This window comes from Rousettus aegyptiacus, unplaced genomic scaffold (assembly GCF_014176215.1).
Source record: "Rousettus aegyptiacus isolate mRouAeg1 unplaced genomic scaffold, mRouAeg1.p scaffold_m13_p_16, whole genome shotgun sequence".
Classification (NCBI taxonomy): domain Eukaryota; kingdom Metazoa; phylum Chordata; class Mammalia; order Chiroptera; family Pteropodidae; genus Rousettus; species Rousettus aegyptiacus.
This window is the reverse complement of record NW_023416291.1, coordinates 12,561,023-12,585,658: the sequence shown is the minus strand read 5'-3', so window position 1 is coordinate 12,585,658 and position 24,636 is coordinate 12,561,023. Positions and strand designations below refer to the sequence as shown.

At 35.4% G+C, this 24,636-nt stretch overlaps 1 protein-coding gene across 7 annotated transcripts in view; it reads left to right on the top strand.

The window, feature by feature from the left end:
• INPP4B (inositol polyphosphate-4-phosphatase type II B) overlaps positions 1–24,636 on the top strand; it is a 553,469-nt gene that overhangs the window by 407,967 nt on the left and 120,866 nt on the right. For all 7 annotated transcript variants that reach the window (XM_036233518.1, XM_016123282.2, XM_036233519.1 and 4 more), the window contains 2 exons: positions 15,278–15,408; positions 15,793–15,897. In XM_036233518.1, the coding sequence (XP_036089411.1) occupies positions 15,278–15,408; positions 15,793–15,897 (236 nt within the window). The remainder of the gene's footprint in view (positions 1–15,277; positions 15,409–15,792; positions 15,898–24,636) is intronic.

Here is a 24,636-nt window from a genome sequence, read left to right as displayed (position 1 = left end):
AAACCAAGCTAACCTTACACTTCTCTGCAAAAGCCTCCAGAATAACGTCTACTAATTTTTGAAAGGAAAAGGCTATGACCCCACTTTACTATATAGGGTCAGGTTATGAATTGTTTAAGAATGAAGGCAATGGAAAAGACATACTTAAATATGCAGGAGCTCAGAATATGTCACCTGCAAAACTTTCTTGAAAAATCTACTTAAATATAGATGCCATCCAACTGAGAAAATAATTTAAGAATTGTATTTCTAATATAATATAAAAATAAATTATATTATAATACAAAGTTAACATGATATGACATAATACATTAAAAACATAAGAATAGGACATTGTCCTGGAGAACGCAAAGCATTTTCCTTGGGTGGGCAGAATCTTCAGCCTGGACAGAGCTTTCCTCTGAAGTTCTTTTCTCAGCTTCTTTTAATTCTAGTCTTAGTCAGACCCCAGAATGTATTTGACATCCCTCGACCTTTCTCCCAACTCCACACTCTCTCTCAAACTTATTTATTTTTCACATTTTCATTTTTTCTACTCTCATCCCAGCTGCCATGATCCCTGAGCCTATGATAGGGCAACAGCCTACTAATGCCTTCTGCTATGGCCTCACTTGCTTAAAACCCATGGCTCACGTTACAGACTCACAGAATCGGATTGAAAATGTTGTAAAATGTAGATTTCCAGTAGAGCTTTCTGGAGACAGCCTTGAGAGTTAACCACTTGAGAACTATCCTAGAATTATGTATTGAGAAGGCAAGGGGAGATTCTCTTTATAAAGTACTAAGTATAACACCTTGTTTCTGTAAAATTTACTGAATTACTGCACGGTCAAGAAACATAGGAGATTCGACATGGAAAGGCAGACCAATTCTTTGATCTAACATACTCAAAGGATGGGGAAAATGACAACTAGTATATAACATTATGGAGTTATTATAATGGAAGTAAAGGGAGAACAACATGTTGAAAACAACTCAGAAATCCCAAATGCATAGCTGTGTGTGTGTGTGTGTGTGTGTGTGTGTGTGTGTGTGTGTGTGTGTGTTTGCCTGCGTTTATAATGCTTCAAGTTTCGCAGTCCTTCAACTTGGGGTGAGTACAGACAAGTTATGTAGGTCGTGCCAAACTGCCACCTATAAAATTTTTATGGTTTGTTTTAGTGTTGCCACATATCTTGTTGTTGAGTATTTTCTTCAGATTTCATACGACTTCAAAGTTTTGCTGTGCTTGCTCTACACTGAAATATGTTAAGAGTTGAAGCCCCATGACAACTACAAATATAGTATTAAATTATGGTGCACACACGTATATGTCTGTCCAGATGGCAGATTCTGGTGGCCGTCTAGTGTTTAACTTTATTAAAAAGTTATACATTTCTACACAATAAAACAATATTTGAAAACCTATAATGGTACAAAGAGTTTTAAAGAAATGAACTATTTCAAAAAAAATGAACCTCATGGTCCATAAAACTCCCCAGGAAAACATTAGTTTGATTTATATCATGTGTTTTTCTCTTATTTTTCCTTCTTCATTTCTTTCCTATATGTATTTTTCTCCAATGATCCCAGAAGTGGGGAAAGAGAGAAATTTTGTGGTATAGTGTTGGGAGTTTAGAAGACAGGATAAGAATATTTTCCAACAACTTGAAAACTTTCTTAGGTTTTATATAAAATATAAATATTTGTATATATCATGTAGAGAAATAATTTATAAATAAAATATTAAAAATCTGAACCAAAATACTTTAGTAGAGAAAATGTAGAGTTTGGGGCATATAAACTTTAAATAAAAGTTTTATTACCACTTCTTTGAAGGAATGTACATGCTTCATCTTAGATAATGGTGTTGTTTGTGAATGTACAAAATTTGTTGTGATAAAATATATTAGTGAAGACAAACTTTTTGTTGAACACTACGTATTTCGAATACTTTGAATTCTATATATTTAGAGCTATGTTATAGAATCACGATAAATGTGTCTATATGACTACATAGCAATCTATTTCTTGAATAGTGTATTCTCATCTATGAAAATGACAGTGAGATATTTTGAAATCCCAAAGTTAAAGCTTAATTGCTGCCCAGGGATTTGTTTTTCCAAGATACGTTCTACATGTTTACTTAAATAACACCGTATAGTGTTAACTTGGTTTTCTAATCACTATATCTAGTTTGAGATATTTAATTTTTTGACCTTAAAGCTTTTGTGACTATCACTAAAAAATGGTTAATTTTATTTCAAACCAATAACACTATAAAAGTACCTTTTTAAAAATGATAAAAATGTCTATATTAGGAAGTATAAACTAGATGTAGAATATAGTTAAGTAAATTCTATTTCCAAAACATCCTCGCTAAACAAAAAAGATATGCAATAGGACTTTACGACATAGTGATCTGGCCTATCCATTTAACAAGGTTTGATATTCTGAATTATAATTTATGGTTTGTTAACATTTATTTATCACCAGACAAGATTTTCCCTTCACATGAGCTGCAGGACAAGCAGGATCTTGTGTCTGTCTTCTCCAGCCTTATTCTATGCCTTGTTTATTCTGGCATGGCTGAAACACATACCTTCTGAGATGTGTATCAGCATTGCATACTTGGATAAAATAAAAGCTCAATGAAAATCTTTACTGACCTTAAAGAAACATTAATTAGTGGGAAAAGTAGTAGGAAATCAGCTATTCTCTTTAGATCTCCTGTATATCAAATATTGCTCCAACTGATGAATCTCATAGATGTTTTAACAGCATTGTGTTTCTTCTACTTTGTTTCTCCTCGTATTTTTTGCTGTGTCTCTCTTGCCTGCTCTCCCTGAGAAAAATTTCAAGTCTTATAGATCCAAAAAGAATGCATAAAAAATATCACATTGGGACTCCACTGTTGATTCGCACCTGATTAGTGTTATTTCTTCTATTCATTTTTCTTCATGCAGTGTTGGCGCACAGTTGGAATACTGTGTGGTATGTTATTTATCATGGAAAATGCATTTGCCCTACCAGCTCCTAGTACTGAGGGCAGATGCCGTGTGCTATTAAGTTCATCATTATGAATTCTTGGTATCATTTAATGAGAGGTCCTGTAGAGTGCTTAGTATCACCAAGCTGGTGAGAGAAATATGTGTTTGATTTGCTGTTTGGGTATTATAATATCCCCACAGGAACGAATAAAGCAAAACTCATTCAGAAGCACATTTTTGTCTATTGTGCCAAGATTCTTTATTTAAAATGAATTGAGTAAGGGAGAATATGTTGTAATGATAAAAGCACAGGGTTGGAATTATTATTGAATGGTGTTTAGACCGTATATCCTTCACTTGATATATATACCGATAATTTTTTTAAATTATGTAACCTCTCAATTTCCAGATTTTTTTTTTTTTTTTTTTTTTTTTTTTTTTTTACTTTTTAGGTAATAGCATTATCAATTGTCCTACAGGGCTACTGTAGTAATTAAATGAACAAGACGCTAACATGAGTATAGGGTTTTGTCTTTGTGTGTGTGTGTGTGTGTGTGTGTGTGTGTGTGTGTGTGTGCGTGTGTGTGTGTAAGTATAGCTCTGAGTTTGAAGCCTGGCTCCCTCTACTCCACTTAATTGCTATGTGACACAGCACAATTTACCTAACAGTTTTAATCTTCAGTAAAGAAGGGATTAAAAAATAAACACACGTGATCATTGTCAGCTATCATTGCGAAACCCCTCGTGCATACATATACAGGCCTTTTCTATGTGGAAATCACTCTCACCATTTATATAAAGAATTATGTGCACAGTAGACACTCGACATACCAAAGCTGCTGCTGTTCTTCGTCTTAACTGAGTGCTGATAGTGTTTCAGACAAAAAACAGGTCTATAATTTATTTTAATCTGCATTTGCTTACTAACCAGCACCCTTCATTCAAATGGTCACTGTACAGTCGCACAAATTCCCAGCAGGCAGATAAGCAGACGGGACCTGTCTTCTCCCCACAAAGCTGGTATTTGGAGCTGAGATGGAGATTAGGGAATGATAGGGTTCAGATTAGTTAGGGCCTGTGGACCTCAGAAAGGGAGGAACTTGCCAAAAAAATTTTTTATATTCTTCCCGGACTCTAGCATATTACCTGGCATATAATAAGCGCTCAGTAATATATTTTTTTTCCATAAAAATAACTGGAGTTGTGAGCAGAAAATGGCATGGTTACATCTAGGAAAAGGGAGGCAAGTGTGGAGGGATAAAAGAATTTAGGAAATGCTATGGTTTCCTCGACAAATGACGACAGTGACTTAGACCAGGGCGGTAGAGGCAGCGGGGGAATGGATAAACTTACGCATATTTGAGATTTTTTAAGGAGCTAAAATCAATAGGACATGGAGGTAGATGACATCTGGAGGCAAGGTGCTCAGGATGACGCAAGTATTCTGACCTGCATAACTGATGAGTGAGTATAATCCATTGAGGTAGGAAATCATGGGTGAGCACAAGGTTTAGAAGAAAAAAGGAATCCTCTTTGGCTCTTAGTGGAACCATCCAGGTCTGTGCTATCCAGTATGGTAGTTACGTGGCTCTGTAGACTTGTTACAATTTGTTAAAATTAAGTGAAATTAAAAATTTAGTTCTTCATTCACCTTAGTCACATTTTAAGTGCTCGATAGCACAGATATAGAACATTTCTGTCATCACAGAGAGGTCCGTTGGGCAGCACTGACCTAGGATAACCAGCCGTGGCATCTATAATTTTAAAAAGAAGAGTTACAGTAACATACAAATGTTCTTCCTGCCCATTGAAATTTAATGTGAAGAAGGAGAAGGCTGACATCTCCCTTCCTAGTTTTCCCTAACAGGCAAAAGATATGTGTGTGTGTGTGTGTGTGTGTGTTTTTTTTTCCTCCAAGTTGGTAGTATCAAGATATATATTCTGTGCTGTGATTTCTAGTGGGAGTGAGACTGCGTTATGTTTCTAATGGAGGGTCTGCCTAGCATAGTAATTTAAAACATAACACTAAAGACAAACTTCTTGAGCTTAATCCCAACTCCATTCCTTACTGTCTGGGTGAACGTGGGTAAATTATCTATCTTCTCTGAATCTCATTTTCCTCATTTGTAAAATGATGATGATAATAATAATACCTACTTCAATGGGCTGTTGTATATACTGAATGAGTGAATATTTGTAAGGATCCGACTATCGTGCCTGGCATAAATAAGGATAAGAAGTACTGCATAGATCTTCGTTAAATGAATAGAAAATAAATATGAATTGTGTTTTGTTATATGACATTCCAGCAATTATGACAGCTGAGGCCGTCTGATAAGTGCACACTTGAGCCAAATATTTGAACTGGTTCTTTGTTGACCTGGGTGGAAGTTACAGTCAGATGAGTCCCTCAGGTGAGATTCCAGCCTTGTCCTCCTGTTCAGAGATACTATCTTTGAAGAAACTGTACTCGCCAGGAATTAAAACAAAGAAAGAGAACAAGATTTGCGGTCATAAGACCTGGGTATACATCTTGATTCTGCCACTTACTAGCAATGTAGCAATAAACAAGTCACTTTACTTTTCGGTTATATTATTCTTGTTTGTCCGGAACAATGTTTGTTCAATAGATGAACATTTCCGTGATGATGGAAATGTTCCAAACGGCAGTGTCTAATATGATAGCTATGGGGTGACTGAACACTTGAAATGTGCCTGGTACAACTGAATTTTCAATTTTGTTTAATTCAGCTCTGGAACAATAATCTCTGAGGATCATTTTGAAAATCAAAAAAGGGATACATTTGCCATGACAACAACCTCAATTACCCAAAAAGTCTTACGGCATCCACCACAGAGCCTTACTGCCAAGCATTTTGTGTCGCTCCTGAATTCCATCCTCTTAAGAAACTTAACTGGGTGACATCCTCACCTCAGATCCGTGGCGGGGGGTGGGGGTGGGCAGTATTAGAAAGGAGAATGCCCAGAAATGTTTGCAATTTCTAAAAATATGCACAGGAATAATGAAGAGGGAATGAGAGTGCTTGCACACTTTCTTGCTTCACCAGCCTTTCAGGTGTGGCTAGCTCACCTTCTTGGCTACCCAGAATGAAAGAAAGGGCATGTAATTAATCTATGCAGAATTTGGACAAACTTCACATAATATGACACCATATTAGTGGAACACTGAGCTTTACAATATTTTTTTAAAAAAGTGATGTCCATGTTTGATAACCTAAAACAAACTTTAAAGGATAAATAAGATATTAGTTAGAAGTAAATAAACACCAAATTACTTTTATCAAGAACAGCATATAGATTCTTAGGATAGAATAAGACCTGCTTATTACTCTTCATTATTTTTTCTACTGTTTTACCTAAAATTAAACTATAGAATTTGGCCGTTTATCAGGGGAAGACAGATTCTGTGAATACAATTATATCCTGTAGTTACTGTGCTCCATGCTGAGCATTTGGGTACAACTTGAAACCTCCTCAAGTGTATTACAATGCAACATCTACTTATTTTAATGTCAATTAAAAATCAGAGTGAATGCCCACTCATAACATCTAGTCATTTTTCAGTGAAAGAGTGGCTCATGAATTGCAACATGAACCTGTTATTTACAAAATACATTTTTTTTTTTAAAAAAAGAGCTGTGATTTATGGATGTAGTTTTTATCCCTATATGGGCTAAAGCACAGACAGTTTAAATTAGAAGTTGAAAATACTGTGAAACCTGACATAAAGTTGAACTTTGTTCAATTTTATAGTGTCACCCCATTGCTTTATGAAATTGAAGCCACTCCTACTAGGCATTTATGTAGTCTATTCTTCATTGACTATTGAGTATTTAATTTTTTTCCAATGGGTGTATTTTTTATGGCTTCTTTTGGGCTAAATTTAAGGACTAATTTTGCTTACCGAATAAAGCAATATGGCTATTAAATTTTCCATCCATATATACCCATATGAAGTATTAGACTGTGATACCTACTAAAATTTAAATTGTATAGCTATTTTTATTTTACAAATTGGCATGTATAGCTTATTGGGAAGAAATATTTCTATTTACTTAGACAATAACAATTTTAAATAACATTTCAATGTCTTTCTTATTGGGTCATATCCTTTGGTATATAAATTTTTATCAGGCTATTTGATTTTACAAACTTCTTGTAAATGAATTGACTATAATTCTGAAGCACTTTATTACAATAATTATCATAATTTCAAAAATTTCTGAATTTATGTGCCAAGATATTTGAAGTTTATTATTCTGGGCTCAGATTTTTAATAAAATAGGTATTCACATGTGGAGCTTTGACCTCAGAACTAGAGCGCTTTCTTGTGCATGTCTCTTAGACAAGGCAAGCATCTCGATAGTCATTTTTCTTTTCAAGTAGTCAACAGAGTGTTTGAAAAATGTGGTGGGAGGGATAAAAGGCCATGAAAAACTATCTTCTAGATGTTTTTGTCTCAACATGCCTCCCAAGCTCTTTCGTACCAAGCAGAGAGAAATCTTTGTGATGAAATCCCCATGTTTAGTTGGTATATTAGTTAGGGCCCTCTCTCTCTTTCTCTCCCTCTCTGTTATTTGAAGGAGGGTCAGCCTTTTATTCTCTTCATGTTGAGTGATTGGGCGAGGCCCACCCAAAGTACAAAAGAAAATCTTTACTCAGCCTACCACTTTAAATGTTAATCTCATCCAGAACACCCTCATAAACACCTACAATAACAATTGACAAATATCTACACAGTTTGTAGTCCAGTCAAGTTGACACATAAAGTTAACCATCACAGTAAGAAATTCCATGTGAAGATATTGTTTCAAATCTTTCTCTATCCCTAATGACTTGCCCAATCCAAGATGACAGACTGAGATCATACATTAGAGGACCCAACAATGGCTCATTTATCTGTTGTATCTATCCATTTTAACTAGAGCAGAGCTCAGCATTCTACTTCGAGATTAGTTTATTTTGACTTAATGTCAAATTTTAGGAGAGTCTAAGAATAATAATCTGCAAGCAAAACTTTTATTCAGTCAACAGCCTGTGTTGAACACTTCCCATGGTAGGATGAAAACATGAATAAAAGTCTCTGCCACTCACAGGCTCAGAGCAGAGTTTTCCCATGTTGGAATTTCCCCCGACTACATCGTCAGTAGACTTTAAAACTACATTTTACATAGAGGCTAAACTTCCTCTTCTTTTTATTATGTTCTATTTTAGTGATCTTAAGCCTACTTTTAGTTTTCAGCAGCAGAAATCATTTTTGTTCCAAACAGAACATACACCAAATTTCAGTATTAATCAAAGAGATTCATTTAGGGCTGGTGGCTCTGTTGGGTGGCTGGAGTAAGGAAAAAGGCCTGATGCCTGTCCATTTACTTGGCTTCCTTTTTGTTTGACACCCTCCCCTGTCTCCGTAGCCACAACATCCCCAGGAGTATAAGGAACAAAGTTTAAACCCACTTATCTGTTTACTATTCTTGCCAATGCTTTAAGCATTATACTTAAAAACTTTAAAGCAGTTTTGGCTATTTGTTTTCCAGTTCCCTATGCTTCATTTTGTGTTTAATTATTTTTCTGTATTCTTCGTAGATCTGTTTGTTTTTCTAAATCTTGTTTTCTCTTTATGTTATTCCATAGTCTGTGTTTCAAACGTGTTATTTACTTAGTAGTGTGTTTTGTGTTGTGGAAAGTTCAGAAGATCTTAATGACCTCCAGTAACTTGCAGTTGTACTGAAGAGGAAAAGCATGTATTTTTGAAATATTTAACAAAGTGAGACAAAACAAACCATATAAACAAAAACTGCACCATAAAGTTTTTTCATCAAGTGGTAAGAATGTCATACTTTACAATGGGAATGCCAAGATCCATAAAACATTAGATATTTCTCAAGTGGGCCATCATCTGTCTCCTTTGGAGATTTAGTTTATATAATTTTCCTTTTGTTTTTGTAGGTAGCAAAGCAAAAGGGGATGGATAGCACCAAGCACTAAAAAAAAAAAAAAAAAAAGTGTCTACTGTGTAAGCAGCCTAAGCTTAATAATGTGAACATTCAGTCCTTTTTTCCCAATTTCTTTTATCTATCTGTTGGGCTCTTGGAAAATTAAAAGGAGTTGGAAAGAGGCTAGAAGATTGGTTTCAGCGCTAGAACTCTAGTGAGTAAGAAATGAATTCATAAGAGATAGTGTGTGTTTAGCCTGGCAGTGAATTTTACAGAAAGAAATTTTTGTTGTAAGGCAGCAATTGAAGGAGACATCTTTTGAAAGCAGAAGCTGTTGTTACTGTGAGTAGAATGACAGTATTTATAGATGGAGAAGGAATATTTTTTTAACTATTTTTCTATGGATTAAAAACGTATTTACCCCTCTCATCTACTTGGCCATTCATGCCAAAGGCTTAGTAAGATGTGCAATTATTTAAATATAACACCGATGTCAGACGACTGTTTAAATAAATGTGGTGACGTGCAGACTGGACCACAGGGGCCACATCTATGAGCCTCATAATACTGGACACCACTGTGTACTTGAACATTTTTTAGAGAACATCATTTACAATGCACTGCATGTCTAGTAGCTGTGTCATTCCAACTAAAAGATTCAAAAGTAAACATCTCAAAATGTAATTTATCTTTTGCTCAGGTTTAGTGTTAAAAGTACATGAAGGTTTACAAACGTTCATTCTGGAAATCAGTGGCCAAGTTTCTGACCTCCACTAATTCAACATAAGTTCTTTAAGTACCTTCCATAAACAGGGTGCTCTGTTGTTTTTTTGTTTGTTTGTTTTGTGTTTCTTTTCTGCACGGTGGAGAATCATATGGAGTGAGGAAAGAGTAGATATGGGGATTATCCTCAGAAAGCTTTGTGGGATTTTAGTGACTCTGAAACTAACAAGCAGTTTCATTTAGACACCCTCATCTGTGAAACTAGAGGCTTCAGATTATTCTCCAAACTTCTTTCGAAGTATAACATTCTGTGAGTTCATAGTTGTTGTTTTCCTTAACAATATCAAAAAAAGATATATTAAGTCTGGTATCTTATAACTTGAATAATCAAATAGGATATTTCGAGAATGGAGGAAGTGCTAATAATTACAGTGGAATAAGGTGTAAACTGGTACATATGGTTACACCATCTCTAACATATGACAAATAATTGGGGAAATCAGTAATTTAACACATACACAAAAAGACCTTTTTCATCTCTGCATATAAATAATTATTGTTATTGAACTATATTTATGATGCACATATCATTAAGACTTTTTGTCTAGTGCTTAACCAGCCACGAATATGTAAATATAATATGTTAAGCCATCACTGGAGAAGCACAGTGAGTGTGTCAAAGGGAACACAGCAAGAGGGACAGAAGATCCCGACTGCGTTGCAAGCCTTTGGGTACATGACCGAGGACATTCACCGAGGACGAAAGTATTCATGGCGAGAAATAGTGCGCCATGTGGGATATTCTAGAAATCCAAGTAGGAAAGTTTCAGTGCAGACGTGTAGGGTTCTGAAGTGTACTGGTGCCTCCTGTATCAGAGAACCACTTGTCAAAAAAGATAGACCCTGGTATGATATTGGGCCCTAGTAGAGACTGAAGCCCTGAGGATGGGGCACAAAGTGACTCTGTAACTAGAGCTCTCCGTTATGAACCGGGTACTGGCTTGATGTCACTGCATGGTGGAGGAGTAGTGTTTTGTTAGATGGGAGTGCCACATATGGAATTGGACTCAAGCAGATCTGGAAGGTATGAATGCGTGTGTGCGTGTGCGCGCGAGCACGTGTGCATCATCATATACCCTGAAGAGATGTCCCAGAGTCTCATGTCGCTGACTTTGTGTCTTTACTCGCCTTTCACATCCATAGCCTCACAGAATTTTTCATATGATTAATTTATAGAAAGAGGAAAAGACTTAAAATCTTATAAAGATGGTTCAGCCTGAGGTGTTAGGTGGACGGAGCTGCCAAACAGGATAATTGTTTTTCATTTAGAAGGAGAAATGACCCGAGGCACAGATATCGAGTATTGGCAGAGTGAATGGCCTCAAGGGCCTGGAAGAAATAAGACTAGAACATTGGTCACCAGGGGCCTGGGAAAGGGATATGTGGATGAACTTGGAGAAGTGAGCGTAAAATGCCTTTATACCTTAGAGCCATGCCCAGCAAATCCTAGAGAAGGCTCTTTACAACCAGATGGACATTATTACCTGCCTGTGGGTATTAGCCAGGCTTTGTTCTTAATTACCTCAGAGTTTGTGCAATAGATCCATGAAGAGAATGGCCTTGGTGTCAGACATGAGGGCAATGGATGGACCTAGGACATGGCCTCCCCATCCAAGGCTGATATAGCTCCTGTCACTGCTAAATGTGAAATGCCAGAAGTAGACTGACACAGCACCATTCCTTGGGGGAAACCTGACAACTTGCTAGTGGCGAGTGTCTTAAGTTGGATCCCTTCAGGTCAGAGAGGGCAGCAATTCATCCTAAATGGGTACAACGTAGCCCAAAAATGTGTTTGCCTTTTCTCCTCACAGTGCCGCTGCTGGCACCCACATCTGATGGCTTATGGAATGCCTGATCCAATGACATGGTGTCCCACACAGCTTTGCTCCAAAAAAAAGCACACATAATACATCAAGGGAGGTATGACAAGAGCTCGTGACCACTGCATGCTCCGCCCCATATGAAAGCCACAGACTCGATAGGGCAGCAGAGTACTGTGAATCATGAAATGCTCATCTGAGGGAAAACCTCAGGATTGGGGCACCATCTTCCAGGATAAAGTTCGTATGCTAAACCAATGACTGTTGTAGGATGTTGTGCCCACCGCAGCTAGAATACACAGCCATGAAAGTAAAGGTGGGCCTCTGTTACATCAGTCACGGTGTCCCAGTTGTGGGTTCGTGCTTCCTTTTTTATGACCTTAGACTTCTCCAGTTAAAGTCCTCATTCTTAGGGGATGGGTTTCGGCAGTTCTCTCAGGGGACCCATTAACGGTCACACTAACTAGAAGCTATGATTACTCACATGGGACTGGGTTACCACGCATTCCTCACTTCAATGGACCAGCAAAGATAGTAAGAGATACCACGCTCATTGGCATGAGAACATAGAGCTACTGTTTCACAATCCGACCAAAAAGAAGTATGTCTGGAATTCAGAGGTGCTCCATGGCCAGATGTGAAATTACATGGGAACTTACAGCAACCAGGATTCCATGAGAGCAAAGAAACTAAGAGCCTAATCCTTAGGGACTAAGGTTTTGGTAACCCCACAAAGCAGTACCCCAGACTAGCTGAAGTGCCAGTGGAATATGAAGAAAATCTGGAATGAGTGGTAGAGGAAATTCGTCATGAATATCAATTAAGGCCCCAAGGATCAGCTGGAGTATTGCATATTGTAGCTTGGTTCACTACCTCTTTAAGTCTTTGGGGAATTACAGCTGGCCGCCGCTTTCAAAGACTGCATTTGAACTTCCCTCTTGGGGAAGATATGAATGATGTTGTTTTATACGCCATCTGGATATCAGAAAATATTGCAAGTGCATCTGAGTTGTGCAAGGGGGAGCCTGGCCCAGGGCCAGTTTACGTGCTTTTTTATACTGGCCCAACCCTAACATGTGTTTATGGTTTAACCACTTATTCATTGGAGAGCCCCAGATAATGCCACTATTATCACCTTATCCCTTAACACCACCACATATATCTACCTCTGTCAAGATGAAGACCAGGTGGTGGCAGGCCCCAAAGGCATCTACCACAGAAAGATCCATCGTGGCCTTGGCACCTGTGTCATATCAGACCAGTCCCAGGAAAGTTCTGTCTCCACTGAGAGTTTGCTTCCCCAGTGGCTGCCCAAAGGAGACCAGTTATGCAACCAGAAGTACAAAGGAGATAATGTTCCATAGGGTGAATCTTTACCAGTGAAATATAGAAGATGGTAAGGAACTGGCACGTGAATCTCTCTTCATCCATCTAACGAACTGTTCCAAGTTACAAAGATTCCATGGGACTTCTCTACAGCCGTTCCACAGGACCTTGTCCCCAGCCGTGTTTTCTCGTGAAGTTCTGCCCAGCTCCGTAACGGACCACCTCATGTCCGCTTCCTCTTCTTCCTGCGGCATTTCTCTTCTTACCTCTTTTATGCTTACCTGGGATTGCTGAGTTTCAGGCTCTGCCTTCTAGAGAACCTGGATTGACATACAAAGCAAGACCCCTAAACTCCAAAGGTTTTGTTCATTGAGTAACCAATTAAAATATAACATAAACAGCCCTAACCTTCCCAGTGGAAAAGTGTACTCATTTGGATGCATCCAATTATCTTCTCTCTTCATCTATCTTAATGTATTAATGTAATGAATTTCTTTCATTTTTTTAAAAACTTATAATTACTTTCTTACTCTGCCCCACTTTGTTTTATAACTTCTTCATCACTCTACTTTGGTTTATTCTACCTTTATTCTGTAGTTCCCCTATATTTGAACTTTTTCGATACAAAGATACCTCATGTTGGTTATTTGTCTCTTTCAGAATGTGTACCTTTTTAACGCCCTCTCTTAGAACAAACGGGCAGTAAACACCAGGTTTTATCTGTGTATATGTGTCCCTATATGTAAATTTTGACAAAATGGAAGAGTGTGGTAAATTTTCAACAGCAGTTCATGGACTTATCCCAGTTTATCTCAAGTCACTCTCCACAGAACATTAAACTTTTCTGATCACACGTTGCCAGGCTTCTCTTGGTCAAAGAGGAGTACACCACCCCAGGGTCCCACGATGTGGCCAGGGCCCTCACTATCACCATCTCTCTTTTAATTATTATTTCTAATATAGATTCAGAGACAATAGAAATTGTAAACCTATTAGTATTAAACATCTATCAGTGCATCTATTAGTATTCAACAGGAATGCTTAACTAATATTTCTATTATAAGTGTCTATTGGAAATACAGCCTAAAACCTTACATGATAAGCTGATATATTATACTATTATCCATCTCAGGTTTGGCCTAATTATTCTCCCAGACTTGGATATCTCATGTTTGGGGAGTTATTTGTTTGATTTGGTTCTTGTGATTTTGTCCTGAGTCTACACACCTTGCCATCTGAGTGCACACAGACTCACCGATTTTTCAACTTCCCATTCTACCCCTGCTTTGAACATGAACTTTCTTTATTCTCATTGTCTATTGATTAATTACTTCTCCCATAAATGTTGTGTGATGAAAGCTAATCTATGGAAAAGTTGAGAATGAGATTAATGTTCACAAAAGATTGAAAGACCTCGGATGAAAGATATAGCAATACTAGATTGCATTCCCATTGAAATAAAACAAATGCAGCTACAAACATTCAAAAGCAAGTCACATTTTTGTACGCCATCCATTACTCTTGAATCGAATCTTTAACAGGATGTTAAAGATTCTACATCTTCCGAATTTATTAGCTTGGTATTTAGCATGTTCCATAGCCAAAATAGCAAAGAAGGTTCATTATTGCTGGTTAAATTAGACTCATGAAAATGTTGTTGGTAAAAGGTTACAGAAATGAATAAGAACTCTAACCAAGCAGCATATTAAATCATTTATCATTATAATTTAAAAAGGCATTCTGATGATTTAAATTAACTTGGCTAAAGGGTAGAGCATTAGATAAAAGTTAGTAATTAAAACCTAAATGGCATGATTAGCTCTTCTTTTTGTTAAAGAAGAGACAAGACATATGCAGTATTAAACTATTCTCTTGGGAGAAACTGAAGCCAATAATATCACACCTGATCATACCATTTATGAGTTTAAAATATATATATTTTAACATATATACTATGTAATATATATATTTCTATGATACATAAACTAGATTACTCGAATATCTTGTGTTACCTCAGACATAGTCAGATAACTCTCTCCACATTATTTCATTTTGGATGGCCAAAGGCTAGAACTTAGACATTTTTTTGTTGAGGTTTAATGTTTGTTTTTTAACTAATGGTCATTATACGTATTATGGATACTAAGTCTGCTATCCGTGAAATTTTTATTAATGAATTTCATTTATATATTTTTTTCTCTTTGACATAAAGAACTTTTAATGTTTGTATGGCCTAACCTATTTATATCTTTCTTTGCATTAAAATGTTTTTTTTTTTTTCTCCCATAAAAAGTGCACAGAGCTTTCCTGAAAGGGATGGTGAATCAATTTCTGATTACTTTGGCAATCCTGATTAAGCAACTCATTGTCTATGGATTTAAGATCAAAATAAATATTTTATCCTCTTTTCCATTCTTAACAGAAACCAGGAGCTGAAAGAACTTGGCGAACTTTCTCCACACTGGGACAATTTGCGGAAAAACGTCCTCACTCACTGTGATCAAATGGTGAATATGTACCAAGACATTCTGACAGAACTAAGCAAGGAAACAGGTGTGAGAACGATAAGTTTGCATATTCAAACTTAATTGCCCTTCACGTATGTTATGTGAAAACAATAATAAACATTTTATGGACATAGAAAAGCCAAGATTAAAAAAAATACCTTTTATTTCTATCTCTACCATCTTGGCGTGAAAAATAACAAAGAAAAAATTGCACTATTTTATCTCATGGTATTATTATAAACATAACCAAGTTTTTCAAAATATTACATTTCTAAGAAGAAAACAAACTCGTACAGTTATGTTTCTCTTTCTGAATTTTTTATAACATTTTTCTATGTCAGATTTACTTTTCAGCATACATGCAGGCACACACACACATACACACACTCATTATATATTTACTAATAATGTTCAGTTTTTTTCCACCCAGGGTCCTCTTTCAAATCAAGCAGCAGCAAAGGAGAGAAAACATTAGAATTTGTTCCAATAAATCTACATCTACAGAGAATGCATGTACACAGTCCTCACTTGAAAGGTAGGACATAGTATTCTTTTTTAAATGGGCAAATTATATTAGTGTGTACGCCTTTAAAAATCTCGGCTACTGGCAGAATTTATCATTTGCAGTTACATAAAGATGAAGATGGCACAATTGAAACTAATAACTCTAAATACTACAAAAAAGGACTATTCACTGCTGTGTTTCTGGGCAATAATTTATAAATGTGTCACCTGAACTGAACTATAAATGAATATGCAAAATGAATATTAGCTTTATTAAGTAGTATCAGGTGTGGCTAATAGCTACTAATTGTGTTACTGTTTGAATTAGAAAAAAAAGAAAATAAGACATGTTCATTATGTACCTGCCTTGAGAAACCAAAGCCCAGAGGTGGACTCATGCCATTTCTCTGACTTAGGGGTAACTATTAAGAGATTCACCCCCTTACCTATGTGAAGAAGGTGTATTAGATAGAAGATGAGAGAGTATTTTGATGTACTCAGTTGTGAGAAATATTTTTTCCAGGAAAAACATGTAAGTTTTCATATACATACCTGAATGGGGTCCAGAATGAACAATATGGCATTGAATTTATTGCCATTCTACGTAATTCCTTGCCATTTCTTAATAACATATATTTTACAATATTCTTTGCATCTTACTTTTTTGAGCTTACTGTTATATCCAATTTTATGCATATTTAGGGTGAGTGTCTGCCCCTATTTAGCACCAAAGTCCCATATTATGCCTGTGTACCAGCATCCTTGTTAAAAATACCATCTGCTACTTTCCCCCCGTCCCCCGAAGTCTTCCTGTTTGAATGATAAATACTATGATCATCCTACTAGTACCCATCTTCCTAGGGAGCCAAGTTACTTTATCATCAAATTCTTCTTGATCGGTGTATTGACACACACATGCAAAACATACACAGATACATCTAAAGATTCATTCTAGCATGTTATTTTGTGGCCATGGTCACAATATGTAGGTTACAGGTTTTAAAAAGTTAAAATGAAATCTCTATTCTGCTTTAGAATCATCTGAAAATTTGTAAATTACAAAATAAAACATTTTCTAAGGTTATACATACTGATTGTGTATGTACAACCAGCTAATGTGCAAGTTTAAGTATAGTCATAATCATTCTGATGTGTAATTTTATTATCTTTGGTATCTCTTATCGACTATCTGAAATTGTAGCACAGATCCTCTTAACTAAAATTATATGAAATGAAATAATTGAAATAAAAATTACATGAATTGGTCTAATGCCTATCAGTAGTTGGAGCATAACATGTAATGGTTTTAAAAATGATCAAAATCAGAGTATCAACAAGTAATAAAGAAGCAAAAATACTTAAAAGCTATCTGACAACTGTTTTCTTTCTAATGGCCAATATGGAGAGACTTTTATGATATAGTAAAACGTTTATATATTTTGGAGTAGAACAGGATAGAATTGCAGCTTCGCCACTTTTTATATATGACCTTAAGTCTGTAATTTAACCTTTCTAAACAACGTTGCTGTCTTCCTGATTAAGTGAATTGGAGTATGTAAAACACCTAGAATGAACAATAAGGGTTATACATGTGGCCTTTGCTATAGCAAAATGGATCTGTAAGTTTTATCAGGGCTGTTAGAATTGGAGAAAAGCAATCAGCTAAGAGCCTATTAAGAAACAAAGCAATCTTGAATGAAAGAAGTAGCCAGATTTAGAGGAAAGATGATTTAGAGAGGCATTTTGGAAAAATCATCATATGCAAGTACTTAGTGTCTGATAGAATGAGGAAATGGGAGAAAAAGATAGTCTTGGGTTACAGCCATAGATGGATAGACCTTTCATCAAACCAGATAGTCCATTGGACCCAAAGTAATAGGAATTTATCTTTAAATGTGCATTCAAATATTTGGTGATGATCCTTAAAATATTTCCACCAAACCAAGAGAAATTATTATCTAAGTGGTCGTTTACTTCATATTCATTTCTTGAAACAACAGAACCATTTACAGTTTGCTGTTTTTTCCAAAGTACTGTCTGAAAAATAGTCTGTGTTGAACTAGGTTGAATACAGTGCATTTAGTTTCTGTTTCTCCAATTGGAAAGGAAGAAACTCTCAACTAAAAGAAAGAAATTTAGAAAAGCAAACAAAATTTCTCCTAATTAGTTCGGTTTGAGGTAAATGTCATTTTCCTAGAGCTGCTGTAACAAAGCACCAAAAACTGGGTGTCTTAAACAATGGAAATATGTTGTCTCACGGTCTGAAAGCTGAAGTCTGAAATCAAAGCAATAGCAGAGCCAACCTCCCCCATAGAACCAATGGAGGAATCTTTCGTTGTCTCCTAGCTCTGAGACATGGCCAGCAATCTTTTGTTTCCTTTGATTTGTTGATGCATCACCCCGATCCCGCATCTTCACAGCTGTTCCCCTATGTGTCTTTACATCATCTTCTCTGTGTGTATATCTGCCTCTGTGTCCAAATTTCCCTTTTAAGGACACCAGTTATACTGGATTGGGACCCACCCTAATGGCCTGATTTCAACTTGGTTACATCTGTAAAGACCTTATTTCTGAATAAGGTCAGATTCTAAGATATCTTTTGGGAGGGCACAATTCAAACTATAACAGGATATATGAAGAAATCTTTTTTTATTTTTGATAATAAATAACAAGCAGTAGAGAGAAAAGCAAGATTTTTATGTTATAGAACTATGGTATAACTCATAAACTAGAGAATTTTTGACATAGTAGTTTTTAGAGAGACTGGTTCCTCTCTTTGAAGACCTAAGGAGAAAAAACTAGATATCCTAACAGCCAAGAATTAATGTAAAGATACTAAATTCTATTGCATACTGACTTTTTCCCTAGGCTACACATGTATTTAATGTGTGTATATGTGTGTTTATAATACATATCATGCTTATACATTAAATAATAATTTATATATTTTAAAAATACGTTTAAAGTTATGATTTGAATTCAGATAAAGTAAGCGTTTATAGATTAGATCACCAACTGTATGTTGTAATAGAAATTGAAAACTTGTCTGAATTTTGGGGGCCTTACCATTAACTTCTTTGACTTTGACCAAGTTAATAATCTCTCTGAGCTTTGGTTTACTTATTTGTGAAATAAAACAGTTAAAAGTTGTAGGTGGTCATCAATCAAATGTTCTACTTGCTTATATAACTTGTATTTATATATATTGAATTGCAGATAAATTTATTTAAGACTCATGGTTACTGATTTAAATGTTTAGCTGAATTATAGACAACATTTTGCAAGGTAATGATGCAAGTAAGATTGGCCAAGCCTTGGTATTTCACTGGTGAGTTATTTCATTATAGTCTACATTTATTTTCCTTCTTACCATTAGTAAATCGTGTCTATTCACATTTGATTAATAACGCCTGCTATATTTGGAGAGGCAGCTTTGCAAACAATAGCAGGCAGATTTACCAAATCTGAGGCTAATGTCTTGCTATTGATACAAGTAACTGAGCAGAACTAATGTTGTCATGTCTCATACTGACAAATGAAATCACTTTCATTTAACTTTGAGTGCCCCCAGACCCATTAAGTTAATTTTTCATACTTATTCATTATTTAAATTAAATGCAACAAATAGAACCCCCACCACAACAGAGAGCTTATACAGCAGTGAGAACAGTAACAAAACTAAAACCCTGAAATAAAGACCAAAATTCCACCCTCCAATATAACTCAGTACATTTTATTTTCTTTGAAAATCAGTTGTGAATAGTATAAAATATGGATTTTTGTGATATTACAATGCTTATATATTTTATATATTATAGATATATAATAGCATATTATAGCAAAATAAAAGAACGAGGAGAAGTGAGGAAAGAAAGAAAGACAGAAAAGAGGAAGGAAGGAGGAACGGAAAGAAAAAGGGAGGGAGGGAGGAAAGAAAGATAAGAGAAAGAAGGGAAAGTGAAAGAAAGAACCTACTATGTGATATCATTAAGCTTTAGTTGGAATCATGTGCATTGGCCAGAATTTTCTGAAGAAAGGAGCAAACAAGAGGAGCTCTTCAGAGCTCCCTGGTTTCTGTGTCTCAAGAGTTTGGGTTTATCACTTCATCAATGAAGCTTAATTACCTTTAGATATGTTTAATGATGGTGCCAAATTGCTTGGACTATTTTGAAACAGATTTCCCTTAAAAATCCCTATGATCTTGTGATTCATGTCAAAGTCATATTGTAGGCCATTTTGAAGTCAAGTTATGCTTAAATTATTCCTTGAAATGAGATCAGCATGTCTACATTTTTTTTTTTTTATCAGCGCTATTTTTATGGTTGTAGGAATTTTAAAGAGATCTTCTGGGAAAAAATAGACTTATTATCTCATTCTATTATTAAATGGCTTTTAAAAGGCTATGAGGCAGCCCTATTATTAAATTTCAAACCAACCTAGTATCTTTAGCTTGATAAGACTTGAGATCTGCTTCTCTATTATATTGTATACTATCCCATTTTCACAAGGCCAAAGACAATTTTTGACATATAAAATATCAAGAAAAGGAGACACACAGGTTATACTTTTTGAAAAAGAGTACTTTAACTTGTTTAAATTTTTATAAAATAAAATACCAACCTAGATTTTTACAATTTTCTCTTAGTACCAAAAATCTAAAAGTTATTAATATACATAGTTAAAGGCTATTCATATCACAAAGCTACCTAATTTAAAGAACAGGATAAAATAGGAATTTTTTTTTTAATGAGACAGAAATTAATGATCGGATTGTTATCTTATAATTTTAAAATTTAATTGATTTTTGTATAATATCTACTCTCTTCTAGAAGAAAACAATCAATTGCTGTTAATTCTACCTACATTTCAAGGAGTACAACTACTCCAGCCAAGAATGAACATGGCACTTTAAGGGTATACATACCATTCTTCATTAACTAAACTAAGAGACAAGGGAAAGAATCCCAAGGTGTACATAGATCTATCTACTATTTTTGTAGTTATTAATTGCAAGTGAAATTAAGGATGAAGGGACCAAAAGAGATAGCTGTTCCAATACAGTGATATTGATAACTGATAGGTATCAAATAACAGTTGCAAAATATTAAGACTCCCTGGAGTCTTGTATTGAGTTACAGGAATTCCTTACATGTTTTGGAGATTAACCCCTCATCAGATACATGGTTTTCAAATGTTTTCTCTTATGCTATATGTTGCCTTTTCACAATACTGTTCCCTTAACTATGCTGAAGCTTTTTAGTTTGATGTAGTCATACTTGTTTATTTTTGTTTTTGTTGCTTTAATGTAATGTCTATGAAATGATTGTTAAGACCAATATTATGAAACATGTTCCTTATTTTTTTCCTAGGTGTTTTATAGTTTTAGGTCTTATGTTTAAGTCGTTAATCCATTTTGAGTTGATTTTTGTGCATGCTGTAAGACAAGGGTCTAATTTCATCTTTTGACATGTGTATAATCATAAGATCTTGTTATTTCATTGAATATAATACATGGACGAGTGTACAGTTATCTTTAAACTCTGGAGATATATATATATATATTCCAGATTCCAACATGTTTTCTTTTCTGTATAGTATATCTAAACTTTTTATTCTTCAATTAAAAATATTAATTCCCTATATAATCTAAAGTGAATTAAGACATTGAATTCAGGCTCAAAACATTTATATATTTATTAACATTTACCAAACACCTACACCATGCATGATATTGAGACATTAGAATATTCTTTATTGCTGCTTGAAATATGTGAAAAGTGATATAAATATGGAAGCCTGTGTTTTGGGCAGAGTGACTGAATGGCCACCCACACAGAAGAATGCAGGGAGGTCAGGATTGAAGAGGCAGTAGTAATCCTGACAGGAAAGGAGGAAGGTCAGGATTAAGCTAAAGAGATTTCACGGTGATAAGAGAGAATAAAATTTTGGCAGCAGAGTTGTTAGAACTGATCAGATAAAATGTTGAGGGTGAGAGAGGACTTGAGAATATTTTGAGATCTTGAGAATTTTTGTCTGGACAGTTAAAAGGAATGTGATATTTGTACTGGCCACAGGGAACCAGGGAGGAAGAGTAATTTGCAAGAGAATAAGCAAAGTTTAATAGCTGGTTGACATTCAGAGATGTTCACAATGCAGTTAGGAATGGGATTATTTAGCTTGGAAGAGGGCTGAACTAGCCAGAGATAGATATTTTACAGACTGCAGTAAAAAATGTAGTGTTGAAACCCATAAACAGAAGATAGGATGGATATAAGTAAAAGTCAAAACTTGATATATAAAAACTTGTTTATAACTTTGAAAGTATTTTACTATAAATTTAAGAAACACAAACCCCTTCATTTAGATTTTGAAATAATCGGTCCTTTATTATGAATAGAGGGTATTTGAGTAACTTGCGTCTCTTCCTTTACCTGCCACTTCAAAGTCTCCTGAACGGTTCTTTCACAGTTAGGACTAGTAGTCCCCAGAGCGGTGAGGTGGATGAATAAAGAGAAAGTTTCTGTGCCTAGAACGTAGCTTGGAAAATGCTGGAACTCTGGAGATTTACAGTGAAGCTAATAAAGCTTAAGTTGAGGGCCCTCGTGTGCATAGGCCTCTTAAAAGACCCTGCAAGGGGCCCTAGCAACATGTTGTGGTCAAATGTTTTTGCAAATCTTGCAAAAGTAAGATATTTGAACCTCCATCAATTAAGAATGCTGTCTCCACTCAGATTTTCCCTTTCTTCATTCTTCTCCTCTGTTTGGGTGAGTTTGGAGAGGCCACAAACTTTTTTGGATTCAGTGAGTCTACAGACTTTTTTTTTTTTTTTAATCAGTTAGGAATGCATTTAGCTTGTGCTGAGTGGGACATATGCATAGTTTTTAGTCACTGGTATATTGTTGATATTGCTGGTCACCCAGGTGTTAGCAGAAATACAGAACATCTCACTGCAGCATCGTGATGATTCTTCTTCTTGCATTTAGTTTAAATTAACATGGGAATTGATTCTGTTCAGAACATTGCACCTCAATATCACTCTCCTTTTCAGACTGAAAAGTTTATGGAGAAATGAGCCAAAGTTAAAATATCACCTTTCTTTGCTTAATTGGTGGAATTACTTTTTATAGAAAAAATGATCATCGTAGATAACACCAAATACCACTTTTAACGACTTTCAATTCCATTTTCTAGCTGAGGAAACAGACATAAAAAGGTTAAGTAATTTTCCGAATGCCACACAATTTCTAGGTGGCAAAGCTGAGATCCAGAGCCCATGATGAGGTTCTAGTCAGTCGCTCAAACTGCTGGCTCTCCATCCTTGGGGTAGAAGTCCAAAGACCTCGAGTCTAAGGCCTTTGAAACTTTAGACAAAGCAGGTAGCTTCTCAAGGTCTTCAGATTTCTCAGTAGATAAATGAAGGTGGACTAGAAGTTAGCGTTGTTAACTTTTGAATGCTCTCATGACCATTTGAGAAAGCTGTGACCCCTTTCCATGAAGTAGAACAGATGCACTTATACAATTTGTGTCCCTTCATGGACACCTGAAACTCCTTTTTTCAACCCTGGACAAAAAAAAAAACCCTGGACAAAAAAAAAAAAAAAAAAACTTTAAATTTTACACAAGTCTATATTCTGCTATATAAAGAAAAGCTTATCAAGAGTGTATTAGTGACTTTTTAAAGGGACAAGAGATTACTGCTCCAGCAATCTCTCAAGTGATTATTCTGTATCTGCTTTATTGATGGGTTGGTTTGGGTTGTATTCTATTTTTTTGTGACCTGAGTTCTCTGAATGCTGCTGAGGTTTTTCTCTTGAAGACATTTTTATTAAGGAAAATATTACAGGTACAATTAGATTGAACCACTATGGAGAAGTTATAGTGTTTACCTGAAGCTAATAAAATAATTTTTGTATTCCCTGTAACTGAGATATGAAAAATAGCCAATGTGTGAATACCAAAGTCTATTGGAAAAGGATCTACTGTGAAATTATATTTCTCAAATAAAATGTAGTTTAACAAGAGGGCATTCACTCTTATCTTCCTTCGTATGGGGATATTTTTCATTAGTATGTAAGAATGATGGCATGTTTTGAAGCTATAAACTGAATATGTATGAAACTTGATGGTTTTCAAGATCAAAGGGTTGAGTTTCAATTTAAATGTATAGATTTTTTGTTTTTAAAGAAGTATCTTGCTAGAAAACAGATCAAGACACATTTTGTGTATTCCTTCTGTCACCTAAAGAAATTGCAAAAACATGCGCTAAAATTGTGTAAGATTTAGTATACACAGGCAGGAAACTACTCTATATAGATTTTTTAAAAATGTACCAGTACTGTTCTGCCCTTGAACTGAAATGCCTTAATGTTTTGGTTCTTTTCTCTGTAAATTTTGGTTGAAAGATTGTTCATTATTGTTGAATTTCAATATGATTGCAAATTAAATGATGCAAAACTCCACAAAGTAAAATACTCAAAAGACCAATTAACATGTTATCTCAGTAAGTAACAGAAGAATGAAAGAACATACTGTTCTACACAGTAGCATATAATTAAGATGTAGTCATAAATCAAGGAGATATTATAACTTGTTTAGGCGCACAGGTGGCTTTTAGAAAGATTGATTAGCTCCTCTTGCCCTCTTGAGATGCCAGTTCATAGTTATTCCTGAAAAATTAAACAGAATAATGTCTCAAACTTTCAACAGTGTGTATACTTCAGTGCAAACAACATGCTGGGGAAAATATGTTTGCAAAGTGTTCATCTCCTTG